At 37.9% G+C, this 24,487-nt stretch overlaps 1 protein-coding gene and 1 long non-coding RNA gene across 2 annotated transcripts; one reads left to right on the top strand and one right to left on the bottom strand.

Moving 5' to 3' along the window:
* The first annotated feature begins 5,329 nt into the window (after positions 1-5,329).
* LOC147544620 (uncharacterized) lies at positions 5,330-7,478 on the top strand. The gene is made up of 3 exons (XR_015223899.1): positions 5,330-5,456; positions 6,095-6,161; positions 7,271-7,478. It is a non-coding gene; the product is annotated as an uncharacterized LOC147544620 (long non-coding RNA).
* A 5,965-nt stretch (positions 7,479-13,443) lies between these two features.
* Positions 13,444-18,044, bottom strand: LOC147544619 (serine carboxypeptidase-like 40). The gene is made up of 8 exons (XM_086637263.1): positions 17,669-18,044; positions 17,153-17,257; positions 16,494-16,762; positions 16,148-16,414; positions 15,414-15,538; positions 14,480-14,560; positions 13,905-14,010; positions 13,444-13,792 (listed from the first exon to the last, which is right to left on the bottom strand). Exons 1-8 carry the CDS (start codon positions 17,991-17,993, stop codon positions 13,628-13,630), a joined length of 1,443 nt encoding a protein of 480 aa, XP_086493389.1. The 5' UTR covers positions 17,994-18,044; the 3' UTR covers positions 13,444-13,627.
* Between the last annotated feature and the right edge of the window lie 6,443 nt (positions 18,045-24,487).

The following is a 24,487-nucleotide window of genomic DNA, read 5'->3' as shown; positions in this document are numbered from 1 at the left end:
TGATTTGAGAAAACTGAATGCTAAACATGGTTTTGTAATCTGGGTTTAGGGGTTTGATGCATGTTACTTGCTGAAAATGATAGATGTGACATGATAAATTCCTAGGAAATTGTTCAGTTTGCTGGTATGAGTTTAGGGTTTAGAGTTTGCACACAAACAAATATTTGAGAAAACTGAATGCTAAACATGGTTATGTATACTGGTAAACCAGTTCTTAAATCTTCAATTTACTTATAAGACCAAGTATGAATGGTAAACCAGTTGATTTCATGAGGGCCAGATGCTACATATAAGGTTTTTATTAAGAGGTTTCTCAAATGCGAGACATTATGTAATGTATAAAATGGGGATTTGATGCATGTTACTTGCTGAAAATGATAGATGTGACATGATAAATTCCTAGGAAATTGTTCAGTTTGCTGGTATGACGAAATAGTACCAGTAAACCAGTTGATTTGAGAAAACTGAATGCTAAACATGGTTATGTATACTGTATGGAAAAACATAAATTTCAGCTTTTCCTTATGTAAGTGTTTTTCGAAATTTTTTCAGGTCTCAATTGAGGAAAACAGAGAAGGGAAGAAACCAAATGAGGCAAAGAGAAAACTGACAAAAGATAAGAAAGAAGAGTTACCGGCAAAGAAGTCCAAATTATCGGTCACTGAAGTGGGTTCTGGTAGTCAAACCAGAAAGGTCCAAAATATACTGGTTGGCTCTACTAGTGAGCCAAAAAATGTACCCGATAATTTGACTACCAAACTGACAAAGGTCTACAAGTATTCACTGAAGAACACTTGGACACAGCTGAAAATTACTTTTCCAAAGTTGTCCCAGAGGCAGAAGGATTTGTTGGCGGAGACGCCATTCAACTACTTGATCCAAGCTTTTATCAATGATAAGATCGATGTGGACAACTCACCAAGACCCAACAAAGCTGTGTTCCAACTTCTATGCTTGTATTCCTCCTCCACTGAAACAATCAACCTAGCTGGCAAATTATTAAAGGTGCACCCTCAAGACATTTCCCTGATTCTGGGTATGCCACTGGGAGGTAAGGTTAATGATGTTTTCCCAAGCACCCACGTCCTGAAGAGACCAGAAATTGAGTTTTGTGAGAAGTACTTCGGAGAGGTGCCTACGAAAGTTTCATGCATCAAGATCGGCAAGGCACTAAGAATGGCTGTCAGTGAGGAGGATGAGATGGATGCAGTCAGGTTGATAATCATGTGTATTGCTGCTAATATTCTTTTCCCGACAACTTCTGGCTAGTCGGTTTCCACACAGATTCTCCTTTATTTGGAATCAATGGAAACCATCAAGACTTACAATTGGCCAGTCGCGGTGCACCAATTTATGATAGACCACATCAACAAGCACCCGAACGACCCAATCAAAGCTTCTGGCTGCCTGCTAATCCTTCCTGTAAGTATGTTTGAGTTTCTTTCAATTACAAGTTACCATTGAAGTTCCTTACTGAAACAACAGATATTTGTTTGTGTTATTTAAAGATATGGTTTTGCGAACATACTACATCGTATGAAAGAGAGGAGAAGTACAAGGATGAAATCCCAAGGATTTTAAGGTGGCCTCTTAGCAGAATAGATGAAACATTTGTTGATAAGCTTGCAAGTCTAACAGAAGAACAGGTACAACATGTCATTTAGATGCCGGAAACTTTCTGGTTTCCAGAAAACAGTATAGTTTCCTGTAAACCAATAGTTTTTCAGAAAACTTACAAATTTGCTGAAATACTTATGTTTTTTAAAAACTAACTGACAAACTTCTAACTAATGTGTTTTCTCTTTCAGGTCACTGAAGAATATGTTGTGCCACTAACCGAAGAAGAACAAAAGTTGGTCAAGACAACAGAAACTGGCGACAACGTAGATGAGATGTTTCTCCTCCTTGAAGAGCATAAGGAAAAGAGTGCCACCCTCGAGGCAGAACTTCATCAACTAAAGCTCGAAAATGAGGAGCTAAAGAAAGAACTGGCAGAAGCAGTTGATGAGAGAGAAGAGGCTTTGAAAGCTTACTCTGAACTTCTGGCTGAGGGGATGGTTCATCAAAAGAAGGAGAAGCATCAAGAGCAGACCAGTTTCATGGCCGAAGAGGAGAGCAGGTTAGTGGCAGCAAAGAAAGCAGCAGCAAAACAACAGGGGGTCGAAAAAAAAGTTTCAGGAAAGGGTCAGGATAAGACCAAGGGTGTTGAGAAGAAAGTTTCGGGAAAACAACAGGAGGTGGAGAAGAAAGATTCAGGTAAAGATAGAAAGGAAGTTTTAGGAAAAAAAAGATTCAGCAATGGAGGAGTCAGGGGAAAAGGTTTCACCAAAGGAGGTTGCTGTAAAGACAAGGAGGGTTCAGGAAGTTTTAGCAAAGATGGGTTCAGGAAGATAGGTTCAGGGGAAGGCAGGAACAGGAAGTAAGGCAGGGAATTTGGGAAATTCAGCAAAGTCAGAAACAGCAGGAAAGGCAGGAAAGGTAGGAAATTCAGGAAAGGCAAGAAATTCAAAAAAGGCAGGAAAGCAAGTGATTGAAGAGATATTTGAGACTGAAGAAGAAGAAAATGAGGAGGAAGAAGAAGATGAGGAGGTAGTGGAAGTTGAGGATGAAGAAGATGAGGGCTCGGAAGAAGAAAAAGAGGAAAGTGAGGAAGACGAGTCAGAAGAAGAAAAAGAAGAAGAAAAGGAAGAGGAGGAAGAGAGTGAAAAAGAGGAGGTTGAAGTTGAGCCGAAAAAGAATTCAAGAAAGGGTGCAGGCAGAGGTCAACCCAAGGGAGCAAAAAAAGGCAAACTCTAATTTCAAATGTTTCAAATGTTTTAATGTTTATGTTCTAGTTTCGAAAATTAATAAACAATGGGCAAGTTTGAAGTATTAATGGACTAGTTTCAAATGTTTTAATGTTTATGTTCCTCATAATTTAAACAGTCCAGATTGTGGTCTATACGTGATGCTAAAGTTTCGAGAAATATACCTCGAGAGCATCCAGCATAATTACCCTGGCAAGTGCTCACAAAGGGAACAATATGAAGATGAAGCAAGGAGACTGACGGCAGAAGTAACATACCTAATATTGGACGAATCGAAGGACGAATGGAGAAAGAAAATTGCTGAAGATAACTAAAAGTGACTTCTGTTTTTTGGATTTTTTTTTTTATGCTGTTTGAAGTTTTATGTGTGTTGTTTTGGAGAAAGAAAACAGCAAACCATCGAGTTTTCAGGAAATCATCTGGTTTTCTCACAAATTTTAACACTCCAGTTTTCAGGGAAATCATCTGGTTTTCTGAAAAACAATTTGTGTACCGGGAATTGTTCTGTGTACTGGACATTTTTGGTTATGTGTATAGGAAAATCATCCCGTTTTCAGGAAACCGTCCAGTTTTCAGGAAATCATCAAGTTTCCTCTCAAATTTTAATCATCCAGTTTTTAGGGAAATCATCTAGTTTTCTGGAAAGAGTACCGGGAATTGTTCTGTGTACTGGACATTTTTGGTTACGTGTACAGGAAAATCGTCCAGTTTTCAGGAAATCATCTGGTTTTCAGTGTACATGAACTAATTTCGAACTTTTTTCACCAACTTTCCAGATTTAGTTCTTTCAAAAAAGGTAGAGAAGCCAATAACATAAAACTTTGATGTTCTTAGAGATTGAAAGAGATGACGAAATAACATAAACCGATTAGTTTACGGTTCATTGGTGTGCGTCCGACAGATATTTAAACTAACTTAACATACTCGTACAATAGAAACTAAACACCATTAAAGCTACTGTTTTACTCTATCAAATCCGATCAGGATGAATCCTTCTTGTTGTTGCTCCACAAGCATCAGACGAGGTAAAATTGAAAAAAAAACTCGTTGTATCCTACAAAGACAACGTCAAATTATATGTTAATAAAACAAATACTTCTGATATATATATATATATATATATATATATACATAAATCACAATCGGTATATATATACAGGGGCGGAACTATGTGGAGACCAGGCTGGGCAGTTGCCCGGCCTGATCTCCACATATACAAGCCAATCTACTATTATTACCAAAGGCTACTTTGGCTCTTGTGGTGGATTACACATTTTTCCAATTCAAAGACATGGGTTCAAAACCCACTACCTACCTCAACTTCTCTTTTTAAATTTTCCTTTTAGTTTCAAACTAGTAAGGGACTCTCAGCTAGGTAGAAGTTAATTAACTAGTTGCTATATAAAATTTTATTTTTTATTTGGGTACACTATTTGGGTACACTCTCAGCTAGGTAGAAGTTTACTTCATAGAATTTAGGCTTGCCCTCTCTAGTGTTACATCCTGGTTCCGCCCTTGTATATATATATATACCGATTGTGATTTATGTCAAACAGATAAATTGTAAGCAATGCATAAAAAATTGTGATTTATGTCTCACCAATGAGGGTGTCTTCGAGCAATGTTCTCAGATGCTTCTCATATATACATACCGATTGAATCTTCTCGAAACAAATCTCTATTCATACTGCATATTGTTACAAACTTGTTATGCATATGAGAAAGTATAACTATACTGAACAAAACAGGCTATGATTGAGAAATACATACGTTGATGATACATAATCTGAGAAGACATGAAAGAAATCTCTATCAATCTGAAAAAACAATGAATTAAAAATTTATTTATAAAAATAAAAATAAAAATTATGGTCTCAAACAAAATATCAATGTTCAAACCTACTGTTTATGGAGAAGAAATACTTCAGATTATGTCAAAATTATTTTAGTTGAGTCAAATGTTTTTATAGAAGAAGAAGAAATGTTTAAGGAAGACAAAGTTATGAACCATTAAAAGGAGAAAACCTTCAACTGTGTTGAAACAAAAATCATAAATAGATATGAAACATTAAAAAAATTCAAGAATGTATTAAAGATTAGAAGTAACAGATGAGCAGTACCTGGCGGGAATTGAAAATTTCACACAGAATTTTTGGCGCCGGAGAGAGAGCGAGATTTCAGCCAAAATTTAAAGAGAGATGGAGTTTTTTGCTTCAATAATTTTTAGAGAGAGAGAGGGAAGAAGATGGTGATAAAAGTAAAAAAGCACAAAGGGAGATGGGATGTGCTTTGAATTTAATGCTAAATGTCAGAGAAGTAAGGTGAAGACCCTTTTGTACCTGACAGGGGTATTAGAGGAAAAAAAAAGAAAAAAAGAAGAAAAAAAATGGAAAAAGTACATACTCTGACTCATTTGGACCTCCAGCTTATTTTGGAGACAGACTGGGGGGAATTCGGATTTAGAGAGGGGATTTTGGACCTTTGTCCCATTTTTTCCTTTCCTTTATCCCAATTTCATTTTTATAAACCCAATTAGAAAACATTCGTTTGTGAGAATTGTTTGGGTGGTTTTGGCCGTGAAATGGATCGAAGGTTCATTCGTCGATTTCTTCGTGAATTTTTGTCGGAATTCAGTGAAACTTCTTCTAGGTAATTCTATGCGACTTGTTCTACATATCTATCCGTTCAGAAGTTTCTATTTCGTCCGAATTTGGTGGTTTTGGGATAGCTATTTCGTATACTATATAGTTGTACGAGTTTCTTTTGGGTTCATGATTTGGAGCAGTTATTCTTTAGTTTCGTCGAATGATTAATGTTCAGGATCATGTTTAGGATGTTATGAACTATTTTAGGGTGTCCGTATATAGACGGGGTGCTTCCGAATTATTTTACGACTCGAATTTCAGATTTGGACTAGTTTTGGGAATGAATTGGAATAGAGATGGTTACCCAAATTTTGTCGTATTTCATATAAATGGACAATTTCGGTTATAGATTTATATTGTAAAGTTCATTATATGATTTATCAGCTTATGAAGACTCTAATATGAAAAATAGAATTTATGGGAAAGCGGTTGGTCAGTTTGTATGCATTTTGAGTATTCAGTGGACATGGCTATGAAAGTTAGTGATCAAATCGGTTATTCGAAGTCTTCCAGCGTTATTGATGTTTTCGTGTTTTAAGTTTTCATCGTTTTCTCTTTGATATTGTCTTTATTGTACGAAGGTTCTTAGTATAAGAACCTAATATTTATATTCGGTGTTTTGGTTATTCTTCCTTATCCCAGAGTAAGCGAATGAGGAGGAATTAGGTCGTCTGGTAGGCGGGAGGTCTTTGGTGATGCAAGGACTGAGGTAGGGGTTCTGAATCCTTTATCCAGCATGGTTTTATAGATAACGAATATGCTAGATTTTATAGTTATATATGCGCCATTATAACTAGAGCTTAGGTAGCATGAAACTCGATTTATGTGATGAATTGAAATATGCTTGAAATGTGTTGATGCGATATGAGAAATGTTTTCGAACTGATTTTACGATTATTGTGAACTACTGGGATTTTATTGTATGTACCCGACTGCGGATTATGTCAACCTACGGGCACGTAGCCATTGAGGGTAGGATGACATGTGGACACGGTTGTGACCCGTGTGAGACCGGTGAGGTGGGCGACACTAGTCATGAGACCTGTGGGAGTAGAGTGCTTCACTTGCTGGCCATTGGTGCTCGTGCCTCCAGCTCGAGGCTCACGGCCGTACACCCTGACCGCTCGCCTGGGAGGTGACATTGATTGGGATCCCTCTGCTTTGTGGCGATATGACTCTTGGTTGTTCCACTTTCGTGTTTGATAAGATAATGAATCGAATGAGAATATTGGTTTTGATATACGAATGAACTGATTTGAATCGAATATGAGAATGTGGTTTTGATATACAAATGAAACTGATTTTGAAAGATCGCATTAGATGCATGACAGGGTACCGAAGAGAATGAGGTTCAGGTCCTTCCATGGTAATTGGGGGACGACTCTCTTATTCGAACTCGGTGATCAAAAATGTATTTAGATACTTAAGGTATATATGTATCATGAGGTAAACTCTTCAATGATTGCGGAGTCCCTTAGTGGGAGAGGGACTTACCGGCTAGGGGTAAGTCTCTTTCTCGAGGAGACGTAGTGCATTAGCTAGTGCCTAAATGGGCTGGTACTATCTAACGCACTCTAGGTTCTCCTGGGGAACTCTCCTCTTATTGGGAGCGCACCATGGGTGGGCAGCTAATCACTGCTATTGCTTGCTAGATTGAGGAAAATGGTTTTGTATATAGCATATACAGTAACTGGTTTGATAACTCGTTTTGTCATGATGTTTATAACTTATTAAAGGAACTTTTGAAAACGTGATGGGTTTTGGATTGGTCTTCTACCAGAATAACTCGTGCCGGTGAGTATTCTGACCCCCTACCAGTTGTCAGTGTGCAGGTTCTTGATTGTAGCCTCGAGGCGGAGTGTGTATTCCAGCCGGTGATCTTGTCTGACGAGGCTAGTGGAGTTATGTCGTTTTATATGATTTTTCGTTATTTTCAAGTTATGTATTTATCGCAGAAACCAAACTCTAATATGTATATACGTAAAACTTAGAGTTGTTTATAAGTTGTATCGGTGTTGTATGAGGCGTTTGTACGTTTGTGGTTCGGGTTTCGACCCGAACTGAGTTGAGTTTGTTTAGCTTCCGCTCAATAGTTTAATTCTTTGTGTATGCGAATGTATGGTTTGCATGACAGGTTTTGCAGGTGCGACCGGTTCGATTTACAGAGGAGACTCTGCCGGATTTTAGTCTCGTCTGTGAATTGCCGGGGCGTGGTCGTGTCTATTTTGGGACACGGGGAGTCACATAGCACCTCAAAACCCGTACCTGACCCGTTAATTTCATCGGGTCGGTCGGACTAAACCCGCCTTCGGGTTTCGGGTACCCGCGGGCTCTAACAGACTCGGGAACCTATGACGGGTTTCGAGTTTGCGGACTTTTTTTCCAGTCTAATTTTGAGTTCTCACTCTATGTTTTTTCACATAGTTTCTGGTTGTACGCAGGCCAAAATGACCCATTCTTTAATTATTCGAGAGATCGACAATTTAATGTTATTGCATAACGATAAGCATTCATTCGAACATAACTGAGATAGATGCAAAGTGGGTTAATTTGAGGCGATAATAAATTATATTTCTTTAAGACATTTTACACCTCTATAATAGTACCAACAGTTGGGTGTATTTCTTCTATGATGCAACAACTCCTTTCAGAGTTGTGATATTACTTCAAAGTTCTGAAAGCAGACAAACCACTGTAAGCAATATGAATTATTTGACTTCTTCTCACTTGACCTTCTTGACTCCTGACTTGATTTCTCGATAACTCCTGAATTCTGACTTGGTTTCGAGATAAGTCCTGACTTTTGTTTTATCTTTTAGGCACAATAGGATGCTCCAGACTCCAAGTTCTAGATTCAGTAGAATGCTTTTGATTCTAGATTCATGATACACTAGAAATCTCTTGAGTTAGTAACTAGATCGTAGATGTCTTGCAATGCTCTCGATTCCGCATTATAGACAATATTAGGATGCTTTGAATTCCGTGTTCTTGATCATATCTTCTTAACTAAGACATTTATTCCAGACATACATGGAATGTTTAATGTGTTGAGGAGAGAATGAATGGAATCCTTTTAACATTCTTGAGAAATTAGGTCAAACCCAACTTCATACATGTTTTATCCAAATGACCTCAATAATCTATAGACAGGTGAAATGACCTTATTTTTATTCTTCGTTTAAATAATAATGATGATGAAAACCCTAATAGTTTTTTGTTGATGAACAGAATCTAGTTTTTTTTATGTGAATGTTATGTGTTGTTTGTTTGTGAATCACATGTGTTGTTTGTTATCTTCACTGATGTTATCTATTTTGCTCTTATGTTTTATTTTAAATGTTTCACAATGCCTTCAAAGTGTTTGTTAGCAATCTTGAATGATTGTCTTCGTAGATTGGGTTCTTATCAAAGTTTGGATTCTTGGTGGTAAGATTTTCTTGTACATACTCCAACGTTTAGACTCTTAGGACCCATAGGAACTTAGGAAAAAAATTTGAAATCACTTCAAATTACTTCCATTTAGTGTACCGCACTGATGACTTAGGTGTTGTTTGTTTTTTTTAATGTCTGAATCTGAAATTGCTGAATCTGAATTGATTGAACTGAATTAGCTGAATCTGAACTAGCTTAATTGTTTAACAAGTTAGAATGTTTGTTTTTCCTATCTGAATCAATATATCTGAATTTTTTTTGACATTAATACCCTTGTTTCATAGTTTTTTAACAAATAAACCTTAAGCTTTATCTACACCTCCCTTTTCTAAATAAAAGGAAAATAAAACCCTAATTCCTCATTCTATCTCTCCCTCCAGGAAAACCTAGCCCCCCTATTTCTCCAAGAAACCCTAGTTTCTGCCTCCCTCTCCAACTCTACAGTCACTCTCTCTCACTCAATCGTTCCCTCTCTCTCAGCCGAGTCGCTACAGAAGATGAGCGAAGGGTTCTGTCCCTCGATCACTCTCTTTCTCTGTAACAGTTGATCCACAAAGGTTTCGTCTCCCTCTCTCTGAATCGCTTTCTCTCAAGGGTTTATCTCTCTCTCTCTCTCTCTCTCTCTCTCTAGCAGTAGGTCGAAAAAGGGTTCACCACAACCAAAAGACTTGTGAAAACAGTTTACCAATCTTCCTGATGCGGTGGTGGTCTATTTTGTGATTGTAATGGCCGTCTGGCAAGTGGTGGTGGCGGTCTGGCTGGTGGTGGTGGCAGTTTGGTTGGTTTATACCTACGGTGGTGGTTTTCTGATTGGTGGTGGTTTTGGTGGTTACCTGTGGTGGTGGTTGTCTGATTGGCGGTGGTTGTCTTATTGATGGTGGTGGTGGTGGTGGTGGTGGAGATGAAGGTGCTACATAAAATATTTGAGTATGAGAATATTTCTAATTTATGGGGGTATAATTGACATTTAACATATTTTAGCCATAAAAATTTGTTTTCAGACTTGTTTTGGAGTCTGGAAAATGTAGGCTACTTTTCAGCCAATTCAGACCTCACCCCAATTTAGCCAAAATTTTCAGATTTTATTAAATTAAAAAACAAACATCTGAAATCTGAATTGGAACCCAATTAAGATTTCATATTTGAAAAAATAACAAAAATAAACAGCACCTTAAATGATATCGATTCATTTAAGACGGTCATTGGGTTCTAGGTGTGTTACACCTTTTGGAACTAGTTAAAGTACTTACTTTCAGAAGTTCTTGTCGAGTGTGACTTGAAAATCTTATAGTCTCTTCCAAAAGATAACTTCCTAAATGTATTCCATTGTACGTTATCATCGATCTTCCAAACCAGAGTAAATGAATAATTATAACTAAAGAAGGTCGAAAACCACAGGAAGAAGAGTTCATACATGAACATTGTTATGTTTGAGGTAGGTTATGTGATTAATTAAGTTGTTCTGGTAATAACAAAGAACAAATTATCCGAGAACGTGAGGAGTTAGGTTATAAGCCTCCGGGTGAAGAGTTCATACCGAAACATTTAAAGAATTACCTTACTTCCTACATTGCTTGTTGTGTTTGTGGATGTATGCCATTTAGTTTTATGAACTTAAATTTCATGTAAAGAAAAGTGTTGGGCTAACACTTAGGTTTGCAGTATGAGTCTAGACTGTTGCAAAATGAGCCTAGATTAATCACAGCAAAGAAGTAATGATATTTTTTCCATTTGGTTGATGCATTTATTTTTATTCATTCATTTCATATTCCTATGTTAATCACAATTAGATTGTCATCTTATTTTATCTAGGTTCACCTCCCTCATCTCTAGAAGAAACCTTAACATTTGGACTTGATAATTTTTTTTTCTTCAGCTTTAGTAAGCACATTGCTAGACCTATCTGGGACAGGAAGGTATGTAATTGGCATACTAAAGTATTGTATTCAAATTGGTTCATGTATATTTTCACCCCATATTTTCTCTTATGGTTCTTGTGTAGGATAAAAGTCCCAGGAGGATATATAATCATGATCCATGAGTTTAAGTCTAAGTTGCCCATCCAAAATATAGTGTCTAGTACATCACTACCAAGATTGAGTATACATGAAGGTGATGGAAAGATCCAGCCTTAGACACATAGCAAGATGTTCCTACAAGAGAGTCGTTCATTACAGATAATGAGGTATCTAAGGAGAAAGATGATAATTATGATTACTAGTTCCACAGTTGTTGTAACGCACTATGCATTTTTCTTTATTCATCGTTTCAATCATCTTCAAGAGTCTTAAGAAGAAGAAAGTCAATTATTCGTTTCAAGCCAGAAAACTTTCTTAGAGACTTGAAGCCGATTTCATTCGAATGAAGGCAAGTTGAATTTTTTTACCGTATTTTTATTGTTTCTCTCCAAGTCGGACACTTCAAAAGTTTGGGGAAATCTCGGGGGATGGAGGGGGTAATAAGATACGTGATATACGTGACGGATCGAAGATATATTAAGATATTCCAAGATATTTGATGATTCAAAAGATTAAGTTTCATTTATTTTGAACATCTCTTATAATCATCTAATATTATTATTAGATATATATATATATATATATATAGTTTCTTAGATTAGTTAAATTAGGAAACTACGAAATCCTGATTTACTTTATAAATATGAGTTGGGTCCTACAGTTTATTCATTCGGTTATTTACTTTATAAATATGGTCGTGATTATCCGACTGAATCACGTTAAATTATCGTGTCACTATTTCAACTTATCTCTCATCGTGAATTTAACAATCTATTCTACAAATTTTACAAAATGAGAGGTAAAGAAGAACAGATATAACAAGAGATTTTTGCTTATATGGATTTCAGTTGCCATCATTTGGTCGATTTGCTTAGAACGAAGCAACAGAGTGTTAGATGCATATAACAAGAAAGAGGAGTCTATAGATAACATGGTGGTTCAAGTTAAAGATCTCGATTTATTGTTGTTCCTCTGGTTATGATTTGAGTTCACTTTAACTCTGTCTGGCCTTGATTAAGCCAGAGTCTGGGCTGAAGTAGGGAACTTCCTTTCTCTAAGTTATAGAGAGATAAATACCGACTTTATCAGTAATTCCTTCTTTCGGATTAATCGAGATAGACAAAAGATAATGGAGTCGAGGCGAGAATATATTCTCTTTCCTTAAGACATTTTACACCCCCGTAACAGTACCAAACGTTAGGGTGTATGCCTTCGGGATACAATGACTATCCTTTCAGAATTTTAAGATGGTACTTTTATATTCTGAAAGCGGGCGAACCTTCGTAAATAATATGAGCTCTTGAGGCGAATAGATCTTCTAGACACTCGGATACCTCTCTCTTCCTTTTCTAGATATACTAGAATACTTCCCAATCAAATACTGTTTGTTAGAAGAGTTTCTAGATATACTAGAGTACTTCCCAATCAGATATTGATCGTTAGAAGAGAAGATAAGAGAAGAAGGGAGTGACTTCGATCTTCTAGACGCTTTAAGATTATAACTTCACTCAAAAACTTCTTTCTTCCTTTTTCTAGATATACTAGAATTACTTCCCAATTAGATATTCTAGGCAAACCAGAACCTCTAATTGTTAAAAGAGAAGAGAAGAAATGAATTGATTGATTATTGGAATGGATTTGGATGGTTTATATAGGAATGGAATTGAATAGGTGTAAGTGACTTTTGGGGTTAAAGAGACACAACTGTTCGGAATCAGGGACTAATCTTGAAGTATAACTGAATTCAAGAGTGGGTTAAGGTCTGGGCCGTTAGATCGAGCTCAAGAACACGGAGGGAACGCCCACCATAGGATCTTGCCCGAATCTTGCCCAACACACACGCTAGATGCCCGTTAGATGAAGATCTCAACTTATCCCGACGTGTGACCGACGCGGAGGTGACGCGACCCGTTGGATCTCGCGGATCCAACGCTTCTGGTCGCGTCCCTCCCGAAACATAGGACGCTCGGCCGTCAGATCTCGCTTTAGAAACTCGGGTGGAACGCGAGCCGTCCAGATCTGGACGTGCTCGCTTCGCCCAGATGGTCCCGAATCTAACTTTGTCCGTTTTGACATTTCAGTCCCTATTTCAACCGATCTTCGTCCAAACTTCAAACTTGAATTTCTCATTCATCCGGAATCGGATTTGAGTGATTCTTGGCTCTTAATTTAAGAGCTTGACGAGACGGACGCAATGGCGTGTTTCGTTTCTGAGTTTGGCGAGTCAGGTCGAGCCAAAATCGGCTCCGATTCCAACATTTATTACCCAACAACAAATAGGAATTTGATTACAATCACAACTTTAGTGACCTTCCTAGAAATTGGTATTAGATGGTGCTTGAAGTTAAGAGCTTGGTTTTAAGCCTTCTGTAATTTTTCTTTTTTGAATTGTCAGCGTGTCTGGAAGCCTTTTGTTATATGCTTTACTGAACTTGTAATGTTAGGTTTTGGCTTGCTTCCTCGTCAAACCATTCGTATTTTGCTTATTAATGAATCAATTATTATCTTCTCCAATAAAAACAGACTAAACTAAATACCATATTAGACACAATCATCATTTCCGTCACATAAATCATTTTACAAACACCAATTTTAATCGATTATCTGTTATAACACATAATATATTCAATATGACAATTACATAATACATTTATTCATGACAAGATATTAATTCATGTGAAGTAATATAGTCCGTAGCTAATCACAATCATCTGTCGCCAACTTGTTAGGCTAAAAAATCCGGGGCGGGAAGAGGGAGCGTCTGATTTTGAAGGAAAGCAGATATCATTACCAACGATCTTTCAGGCTGGTATAAGGGGACCTCATGTCCAGCACCTCTCACTGTAGCAAATGTTAAATCCTTTTCATATCCTATGAAGAACCCAGCCATCTACAAGAACAAATAATAAATTTGATACACAAATTAATTTTTAATGTTATTATTATTAGAGTTAAAATAATAACGAAAAAATAGTTCATTAGGATTAGCGAAATTATATTACCTCCATGTGAGCATTCCACAGAGTCCATGGTATTGTCTCTGTAAGATTAAGCTTCGCTATAGCTTCTAAAGTTACGGTATAGGGAACATTGTAATCTAAGTCACCACTGCATATATTGTAAAATGAACCAAAAATCAAATTACAAAATTAAAATCAATTTTTACAAAACGTATACCGAGAAAACTAATGAAAAAGAAGAGATTGCTAAAGTATGTCGATGCTTAATGCTTTTGACAAAAATGTTGATGTTTCATGAAATTTGCTCAAGTCTATAAATGAATCTATATGAATGCGCCTAAGCGGATAAATAGTTGTTTTCCCACATGCCTCCTTAAATACTACATGTTTTAATGTCTAGAGCTCGAGCGCCAAAGAATCGGATACTTAGTTGGCCTACTAGTTTTTGTAGGCGTGAGGGAATGTTAACTTAGAAATCCCAAAGTGTCCGGCCCACCCCCACACCGAATAAAACTGTCTGTCCGATCTGAGACCCCGAAGGATCTTCAAGACCTTAGATTTGAACATTTTATAACCCTAATAGAGTAATAGACATGCCATGTTAATGCTTCAGTTACCTGTATATTAAGATTCTTTTTCCATTTTGAAGAAGAGACTTGAGATCTGGTAAAACAGAAGTCGGCCTATCCAACCATTTCCTAAACAAGAGATCAATGCAATCATCAAAAAAATATTTAAGAAGTACAAAAGCAAAAAAATGAGGATCAATAAAAATATATACTGTAAACTCAAGGCCCATCCGATACTTTGGAGGCCCAATAGATTTTTACATTTGCATCTGTTTCGAGTTTTATATGAGGTTAATGTTAAAATCCTCCTGAAAGAATAGCCAAAACTTTTGGAAACTTATGTTTTACTCCAAAAATGACAGATTTCGTTCGGGTGTGTATACAACAATGGACACTTATATTGACACAAGCTAATGTCCTTTTGGCCCTCTAACTGAAAGTTTTTTTGAATAAATAAGAAAAGGTTGCAAAAGTCGACCGATCTCAAACCTAAATAAGAATCAACTGTCTATCGAGAGTAAAAAGGTCAATGAAGAGAGAGAGGAAGAGAATTGACTTGAAAAGGCAGACAGTTGATTTCGTTTAGATCTGAAGTAGGCCTTGGCTTTTAGTCTCTTCTAGCATTGTTTTTTTTCTTCCAACTTCACTCTTGTTTAGGTTTCTAGGTTTTCGTGCTTCCTAATACTTCTTTATGTCCTCGATTGAAGACCTTCAACTATGATTCAATGATGGAGTTTAAAGGTCTAAGAGAATCCATTTGCTAGAGATGCCCTTTGCAGCTTTGTGAAGGAAAATGATCAGATTTGGAGGATATCCCAAATCAAAGACTCAGATTGATTTGTAACACAAATCAGAGGACATTCCGGCTGTTGATATGGAATTTCCTCCCAAATCTGCTTAGGTTTTTCTTGGCCTTATGGTTCCATCAGGCTTGTCATTCATTTTATCCCTACTCAAAAAATAAATATATTTTTTTCCATACCTTTCGACGCAGTATTCCCATGTAAAAGTTGAATCAGATGCAGTAGCATGAAGAGCCCAGCGAACTTCAGGTAGATTCATGTAGTGATTCAAATACTCAAACTGGCATGGATCGGCAAACTCTATCTACATATATATAGAAAAAGAAAAAAAAACTATGTTGAGTCGGATATCTATGGATTTCTCTTTTGTTTTAAACTCCTACTATATGCATTCGTGTTGTGTCTTTACCTAAAGAAAAATATAAATATAGATTTCCTTCATGTCTTTAACATCTTGTTTAAAAATCATGAAAAAATTTAAAATGCTCAACCAATTTTTAAACTTCCCAAAATATTCACATTGTTTAATATTCATTTTCAACTTAACTTTATAGTTTTACTAGTCAAAAGTATAGCTCTCAAAAATGACAAATTTTCGTGAACTTTTTCGCATTTGAAACTGCTTAAACAATTTTTTTAATATTTTGTTTCACAAACAGATCCCTAGCAGATAATATACGATTTTGTTAATCAACTTGACTAATTAAAATAATCAACGAGGTGCCCTATCACCTCGTTGAGTAATTGATGAAGAAAAACCATGTGTTCTTTATGTTTCATTCAAAATCTCACCCGACTAATTAAATTAATCTCAGTATCTTAAATTACTAAAACCGATTGTTATACAATGAGTAAGACCTAAAATAAAGTCGATATAATTGCAACATTCTATATTAAAGAAAAAGAACAATACCGAAGTCTCCTTAGGAGTTTGAGTGACATTATCGGTTAAGCACACATGTTCATAAACATTGTTCTGCAGCAATCCAATAATTCCTTCAACTTCGGAGTGTTTATCTTCAATTGCATCCTTGCATTCCTTACTAATTTTTCCCGATTTAAAATCACAAATCCCAAGTACTTCTTGGTAACTTTTGTCTGAAATCAAACCACGCATCCACATAAAATTTACCGATCCAAGCCCTTTTTCAACTTCATAGTCAATTACTGGATTTCCGATCTATTATACCAAAAAAAAACGATGTCAAAATATTTTAATCGAATGGGTAGAGCCGATTTTCTAGTTTTGAGTTACTTACAGCAATTCCTTTGAGATTGACAAAACTGTTCTTGTTAGTGTTTTGAGTGATAACCATAGCAAGTTGAGGCACATAATGACCAGCATAGCTTTCACCACTTAAATATAAATCTCTGTTCTTAAATTCAGGGAACCTTTCAAGCCAATTCAATACAAAAATATAAGCATCTTCAGCTGTTCTTTGATCTCCATTTGTCTCATAATCATTTTTTGTCTTAGAGTATGAGAAACCCGCACCAACCGGTGACTCTATGAACAAAACATTTGCCACTGCATCCCGAACATATACACTGTGAGAATAGTGGCACATGGGAAAAGGAGTATCTAGCAACTAAGCATATAATGGCTAGGTCCCGTTCACTTATTGTCAATTGGTTTTGAGTTGAAGGACCACAAACTTAACACGGTATCGAAGCTAGATCCACACGTGATTGGTTTAAAAACCACACGTATTCCACATCACCCGAAAAGAAACAAAATAGACATGGGTGTCTAGCAACCAAGCATGTAATGTCTTGGGCCTCTCTACTCATGCCAAATTGAGATATTAGGTTTTTTCTTTCTTTCTTTTTAGAAGAGATTTTAGGTTAAATTCACTTTGACCCTACAAAAAATCTTAATATTTATACATATTTATGTATATACTTCATAATACATTACCTTTATTCCATGCATGAGGATTCTGTAAGAGTGATTTACCATCACTTCTGACTCGAAAAGGTCCAATTTGTGCCATACCTCCAATTAGTGAAGAACAAAATGGGCCTATACAAAACGAATACGACATAGACTTGTAAGTCTGCATTGACAATATTTAATGAGGACTCATTCTATTAATACAACAACTTTACAAGAAATACCGAACAGATTTTATTTAGGGCGCATCTACAGGTGCTTAATTGTTGTTCTATAAGGGGTGGTTCTATTAGCATCTGGACCTCCATTAAGCCAAATTATGAGAGGGGCGCCTATACAAAATGGGCCGACCTCCGGCCAAAAGCCAATGTTACCGGCTCCCACTGGACATATCGTTTCCCTATCACCAGGACCGCCCAATAGGAGCCGGCGAGCCTGGCTTTCCGCCCGTGGTCAGTCCATTTTTTCAGGCCGTTTACAATTCATGATAAACATTATCTCTCTATACATGTGTATTATGTCTAATTAAGGTTTGCATACCTCCATTAAGCCAAATTATGAGAGGGGCTGAATCTTTGTTAATACCATCAGCTTCAACAAAGTAATAAAATAATGATCTTCCAGACTCTTTGTTAACTGTAACATAACCTCCATATTGATCAAAATTAACCTTATTTGGTTGACCAGATAACTCAATGATTTTATCCTTTTCCTTCAGGCCTGATTGGCTATAAAGTTGATTGACATAAAAATTAGTTTGATTAGTCCCAGATATTCCTTCACTTGCATAAACATCTGTAATGAATACCAAGAAGAAGAGAAAATGAAGAAAGCTTTTGTATCCAAAAAACCCACCTTTCTTCATCTTCTCTTTCTTCTTTTCTTTATTATTGTTTTTTATTCTAATAAAATTTCTCAATTAAATATGAAGAGCAATATACTATATTTATATTGTGTTTCTTTCGGTTATTAGTTTAACCAAATTTAAGTTTATCTGCCTAAATTTAAGTTTAACCACTTATATTATTAGTTCTAGTTGTATCAACAACTCACAATATGTTATGAAGAGGCTGGCAGCCACCATGAATGTATTGGAAAATTGCTTACTAATTGAATAATTTTTTGTTCTGAGTTAAACAAGTCTATGGAGTTCCATCATTCGACCGGAGTTTAAAATCTCTCTGGTTTAATTATTAAAACTGCCTTTTTGTGCGTAGTCAAAACAGAATAGTCTGACTGTACTTTGAGTTCTCACTCTATCTTTTCTTTTCACAGAGTTTGTGGTTGTATTCAGACCATGATGACCCATTCTCTAATTCTTAGGGGAAATCGACAATGTTACTGCCGAACGATAATGTTATTACTAAAAGTCGCTGAAGCTATCGATTAATTTTCAGGATCGGATCAATTTCTAGGATAGGTTCGATAGCTTCCGCGATTTTTAGTTCTAACAATTGGTACCAGAGCCTTGTTGAGATTGAACGAAGAGAAGATGGGATCGAGAAGTGGTACGGTCAAATCAGGGAAATATGAGATAGAGAAGTTCAATGGGAAAAACGATTTTTCTTATTGGCGGATGCAGATGAAGAATCTGCTAATCTCGCAGAAATTACACAAGACGTTGACGGGAAAGAAACCAGGAAATATGTCAGATGAGGATTGGGAAGAGTTAGATCTCGAAGCACGGGCAACCATTATGTTGTGTCTTGAGAGAGACGTGGCGTTCCTAGTAGACGGAGAAACAACGGCGGCGAGTGTGTGGTTAAAGCTAGAAAGCAATTTCATGACGAAAACTTTAAGGAATCGGGTCTACTTAAAATCCAAATTATTCACATTTAGAATGGAAGAGGGTTCTTCTATTCAGGAATATGTGAATAGGTTTGACAGGATTATCTCAGATTTGAAGGATATTGATGTTAAGGTTGAGGATGAGGACCGAGCCCTCATATTGTTACTTTCATTGCCTAAATCCTATGTGAACCTTGTGTCGGGTTTTGTGTATCCTATACACTAACTAGTGTTCTAAGAGGAATCTCAAACATCATATGTTTAACACTAGATTGCCCAGGATCATATGCATAAACTAATCAATGAACTAGAAGAGGGATAAATACCTAAACGCGTTTTTCCCTCGAACCATTCCAATCACATGCAAAGATCGAGAGCTCCAATTGTAGCTCCTCTACTTGAGACACCGAGTGAATAGACTTGATCTCCCTTCCTTTCAGACTGCTAGGACTTACTAGAAGGTTGAGAAGAACTCTTCTTCTTGACTAGATTGATAGAACGGGAGCTTTTTCTCTATATTCCTCTCTCTCCAATAGCTGTATATTCAGAGAGAGAGAGAGTTGTATATTTTTCCACTAGAGAAAAATCCACACCTTTTCTGTTCTCAACTGACCCAATATATAGACAAACCTTAATTAGAATCCCATTCAGATTAGGTTTTCTATTTTCAGGTCACAGAAAAGATAATTACCAAAATACCCTTTTGGGGTATTTTGATAATCCCTTAAGTGTGGCCGGCCAGGGCAGCCCACCATGGGCCTTATATGGTCGGCCCACTTACTCTGGTCGGCCATCACATGGCCGGCCCAATGAGCCTTCTTTTCTATCTTGTCCCGAATCTCCATTCGGACCCTTTCGGCCTTTCCAGTTGGATCCCATCCATCTTTAGCCATCTAGTCAAGTCTCTCCGATCAAGCTACCACTCTTATGTGTAACCCGTTGTAGGATCCGGTCTATGTTAGCCGCGAATCAACTCCTTGATCCGACGATCGTAGTTGACTTCTAGCAAAGCATTACGACCCCTAATTGGACCGGACTGGATGATCTTCACGTGTGGTCATCGTTATCCTAACTGACAAATTGATCGCATTGCCACCTTGGTCGAAGGACACTCCTTCGGAAGGACATCTCCTTCAGACCGAACGGATAAATCCTTCACCTTGTTCAAACTTTGATGCTTGTTGGTGACAGTCTAAGAATGGAAGAGACGAGAAATTCGTTATTAGCAGATGACCTTCGTAAGGTTGCAACTAGCAGTATGACGTCAGGTGGAGTAGACAAGGATCAAGCACAAGGGTTGTTTGTAACGAGGGAGAGGAGTAATGAAAGGGGAAAGGGAAAGGGCGGGAAATCTAGATCCAAATCTAGAGACTCTTTCAAGAAAACGTGCTTTAATTGTGGTGAACTTGGCCACTTTAAAGCGGCTTGTCCAAAGAGAAAATTGAAGCAAAAGAACGAAAGCTACAAGGGGAAACAAGAGATGCAAGAGGCGGGATATGTGTCAGAAGACCCTGACAAATGTTTCTCGGTAACAGAGGTGTCTGAGAAGATCTCCGATAAGTGGATGCTTGATTCAAGGGCGTCACACCATATGTGTCCAAATAGGGAGTGGTTTACTACATATAGGAGTATAGATGGTGGTACAGTTATACTAGGTGATGATAGTATATGTAAAATGATGTGGCGTGAAAAAGCCACATTTAGGTCACTTAACTTTGATTAGTTAGTTCTTTTCGAGTTGTATTTCTAATTATTTATGTGTTTTTATTGCTAGGTAGTTTATTTGGGGTTTGGGGTGTAATTCGGAATAAAGAGAGCGAATTATCACATTTTCATCTTATGCGGCAAAAGGGAAGAAAATAGCACTAGGGGTATTTTGGTCAATATCAGAAGTCAAACAACAAGTTAAGTCAATGACGAGTCCGACGGTGAAAACGGAAGTCGATTCGGAGTTCGGACGGAGAAGTTGTGAAGGAAAGAAGCCGAGGTTCGGTCTTGAAACAAGGATTCTATGAAGGCACTCCCTTGCTTTAGAAAGAAGCCCAACCCAAGAGCCCAAAGAGGAAGAGAATAATAGAGATTCTATGGGCACCTTTTTGGTCCAAGTGAAAATGGCCTAAGACTTAGTCAAGTTTGACTCAGTCTAGGGTTGTGTATACACAAGTGAGAAAAAGAAGTCTAACGGGGTCTTGGTCATCATCTTCTACAACACCCAACAAGTTAGTGAGGGAGAGAGAGCCTAGGGTTTGAAGTTTTTCTTTGTTCTTAATCAAGAAAGTTAGAGAGAAGAAGCTTGAAAGAGAGGGAAAGAGAAGGGGTGTCGGTTCTAGCTTAGTCGGCAAGGTAGCTTGCCGGCCAAAGCTAGAACCGACCGTAGCAACAAGAAGAAGGCCGGGACAGCAGCAGCTCCGGCAAGGGATGTGCATGAAACTTCATGCTAGCAGCTAGGAAAGCTTAGCCGGAAGCTTGGGAAGCTTGGCCGGAACTTGGTGAAGAAAATCGAGTGGTTTTGAGGTTGGTTTTGAAGCATTTTTGGCCGGATCTTGTTTTTGGCCGGATTTTCACCATCTTTGGCCGGATTTTCACCATCTTTGGCCGGATTTTTCTAAGGTTTCCGGCCATTATTTTGGCCGGACAACTTAGGGCTTTTACTCCCCATCCTCTTGGCTAGCTACCCATGTTGTTTGATTTGGTTTTTGATTAAAAGTGATTAGAGAGAGAAAGCTTGGTGAAGCTTTAATGGTGGTGGGTTTTAAATGAAGAAGATGAGTCTGGTTGCTAAGGGGAGATCTGATTTTTGCTCGGGGAGACCCATTATGCACTGTTAAGGGGAAATCCAGAAATTTGCTAAGGGGAGATCGGCTGAACCTTAACTACTCAAATTTTCTGACGAACCTAGCCCCGAACCACATCGAAAAAGGGGGATTTCTCATCATCTTCTTTTCATTTATTCCTTATTCACCATGTTAGCTCAATCAAGTGTGTCGTTAATGAGATGAAATGTGATGAATTTGTGATTATCTATGTGATGATTTAATGTTTTGACAATAAATTGATGTTTTCTTATTTTGATTACTTGTTTCAATCGTTTTTCATGTGTCTTATCAAGTACTTCGCATAGTTAATCGATTAGGCAAAGTGATCGATATCGATCGTAGTCTAGATCCAAATTTCATGTGTCTTGTCATGCACTTCACATAGTTAGGCGGCTAGACGACATTTTCGATGATTCGGTTTTAATCGTTTAGGAAGTTTGTTTGACTAAGTATTATCTCCGGACATACGTAGTGCTTATGAACATCCACCATAGGAATCGAGACTAGGTTTGTATCAATACATTCGATTGGACCGTAAATAGTTGTAGGTCCACCACAACGGATTCCCGGACCTCGACACTTCTCTCACTTATTTGTTGCCTCCCTACTATTGTTCCTTCAACTCCTCTCTCGAATCTCTCTCGCCTGTTTACATTGATAATTTAGTTTGTTTTACTTGTTTTCTTCTTTTGTTAGTTATTCAATTATCAAACTCCTCATTTACCTTTGTTCCCTTTTCGTCTTAGTCTAAGTTAACTAGTAACACTTAAACCGACGAATAAGACCCTTCGATATCCAAACTACCTTCCTATCCTTGGATCGACTCCGGTTTTACCGGTTACTACTTGATACCTCCGCTTGGGTGTGTAACCTTTTCGGGTGCATCATAAAACTGTGGGACTCGGAACAATACGGATCAAGATGCACGATGGAGTGGTGAGAACATTGACGGACGTAAGACACATACCCGATTTGCGGAAAAATCTAATTTCCCTTGGTGTGTTGGAGCGGAATGGCTGTAAGATAATTATAGAGAATGGCTCCATGAAAGTCGTTAAGAGTCTTTGGTGGTAATGAAAGGTACTCGTTACGGTAATTGGTACAAACTTTTGGGGACAACAATTACGAGAGATGTAGCAGTAGGAATCAGTGGAAGGGATCCAACGGCTAGTACGAGGCTTTGGCATATGCGCCTTGGGCATATGTCAGAAAAGGGTCTATCTTTGATGTGCGGGAAAGGCTTGTTGAAGGACATGAAGAAGTCTTGCATGGAGTTTTGTGAGCATTGTGTGTTCGGGAAGGCACACAGGGTGACGTTCTCTACAAGCAAGCACAGGAGCAAAGAGGTATTAGACTACGTACATACCGATGTCTGGGGACTGGCAAAGTTACCTTCCAAGGGTGGTTCCAGGTATTTTGTTACATTCGTTGATGATCATTCGAGATTTGTCTGGCTTTATTTTCTGAAGCATAAGAATGAGGTATTCAATGCATTCCTGGTGTGGAGAGCAATGGTTGAGAGCAAAACTGGTCGAAAGCTAAAGACGTTAAGATCGGATAATGGGACCGAGTACACGGATGGGGCATTCAAGGAGTTTTGTAATCATGAAGGCATTGTGAGGCACTGGACAGTAGTAAACACACCTCTACAGAATGGAGTCGCAGAGAGATTGAACCGTACTCTACTTGAGAAGGCTAGATGTATGCGCTCCAATTCAGGATTAGGCGTAGAATGGTGGGCAGAATTTGTTGCTACAGCTTGTTATATTGTGAACAGGTCTCCACATTCATCTTTAGATGGCGGCATACCTTACGAGGTGTTGTAAGGTGAACATGCAGATTACTAGAGACTTAGGGTTTTCGGTTGTACGGCCTATTACCATGTTAAAGGCAACAAACTTGACAATAGAGCAAAGAAGGCAATTTTCTTAGGATATGCTACAGGAGTCAAGGGTTATCGGCTATGGTGTACGGAAGACAAGAAGTTTGTAATCAGCAGAGATGTGGTGTTTGATGAGCCGTCTATTGTAGTTATGGCGAAAGCTACGGTGCCTAGTTGTGGTGATGTTGGGTCTACTAAAGCTCAAGTAGTGGAAGTAGAAGTCGAAGACCAATGGGTTTCTAGGAATCATGATCAGGTGGAGCATTAGGATAATACTCAGGATGAGGAAATTGATGAACCCGATCATGAGGAGGTTCAACGGGAAGGTACACAAGTTTTACAACAACAACAGCAGGATGTTTCAGTTTACACTAGGCCGAAACGGTTATATAAGTCGGTATAGAGGTTAGGGTCAGACAAACCTCTTAGGCATTACGGGCAGGCAAATCTGGTTGAATATGCACTCTCGGTGGAAGACGACGAGTCCGTCACCTTCAAACAAGCTATTACCGCGACGGAAAGAGAGAGTTGGTTGGTTGCTATGCAAGAAGAGATGGAGTCTCTTCACAAGAACAGGGGGAGGTTGTCCCATTGCCCGAAGGTAAGTCTGTTATTGGTTGTAAATGAGTGTACAAGAAGAAAGAGGATTCTTCCGAGATCAAGGGTACAAGGTATAAGGCAACACTAGTGGCCAAGGGTTATGCACAGAAAGAAGGGGCCGACTACAATGAGATTTTCTCCCCGGTCATGAAACATACTTCTATTTGGGTGCTATTGAGTATTGTTACTCACAGTGATCTTGAGCTGTAACAACTCGATGTTAAAACCGTCTTCTTGCACGGAGATTTGGAAGAAGAAATTTATATGGCTCAA

Source organism: Eschscholzia californica, unplaced genomic scaffold (assembly GCF_041429995.1).
Source record: "Eschscholzia californica isolate CP2 unplaced genomic scaffold, dmEscCali1.0.p SCAF_4, whole genome shotgun sequence".
NCBI lineage: Eukaryota > Viridiplantae > Streptophyta > Magnoliopsida > Ranunculales > Papaveraceae > Eschscholzia > Eschscholzia californica.
The sequence above is the reverse complement of the archived record's forward strand: the minus strand, read 5'-3'. Positions and strand labels throughout refer to the sequence as shown.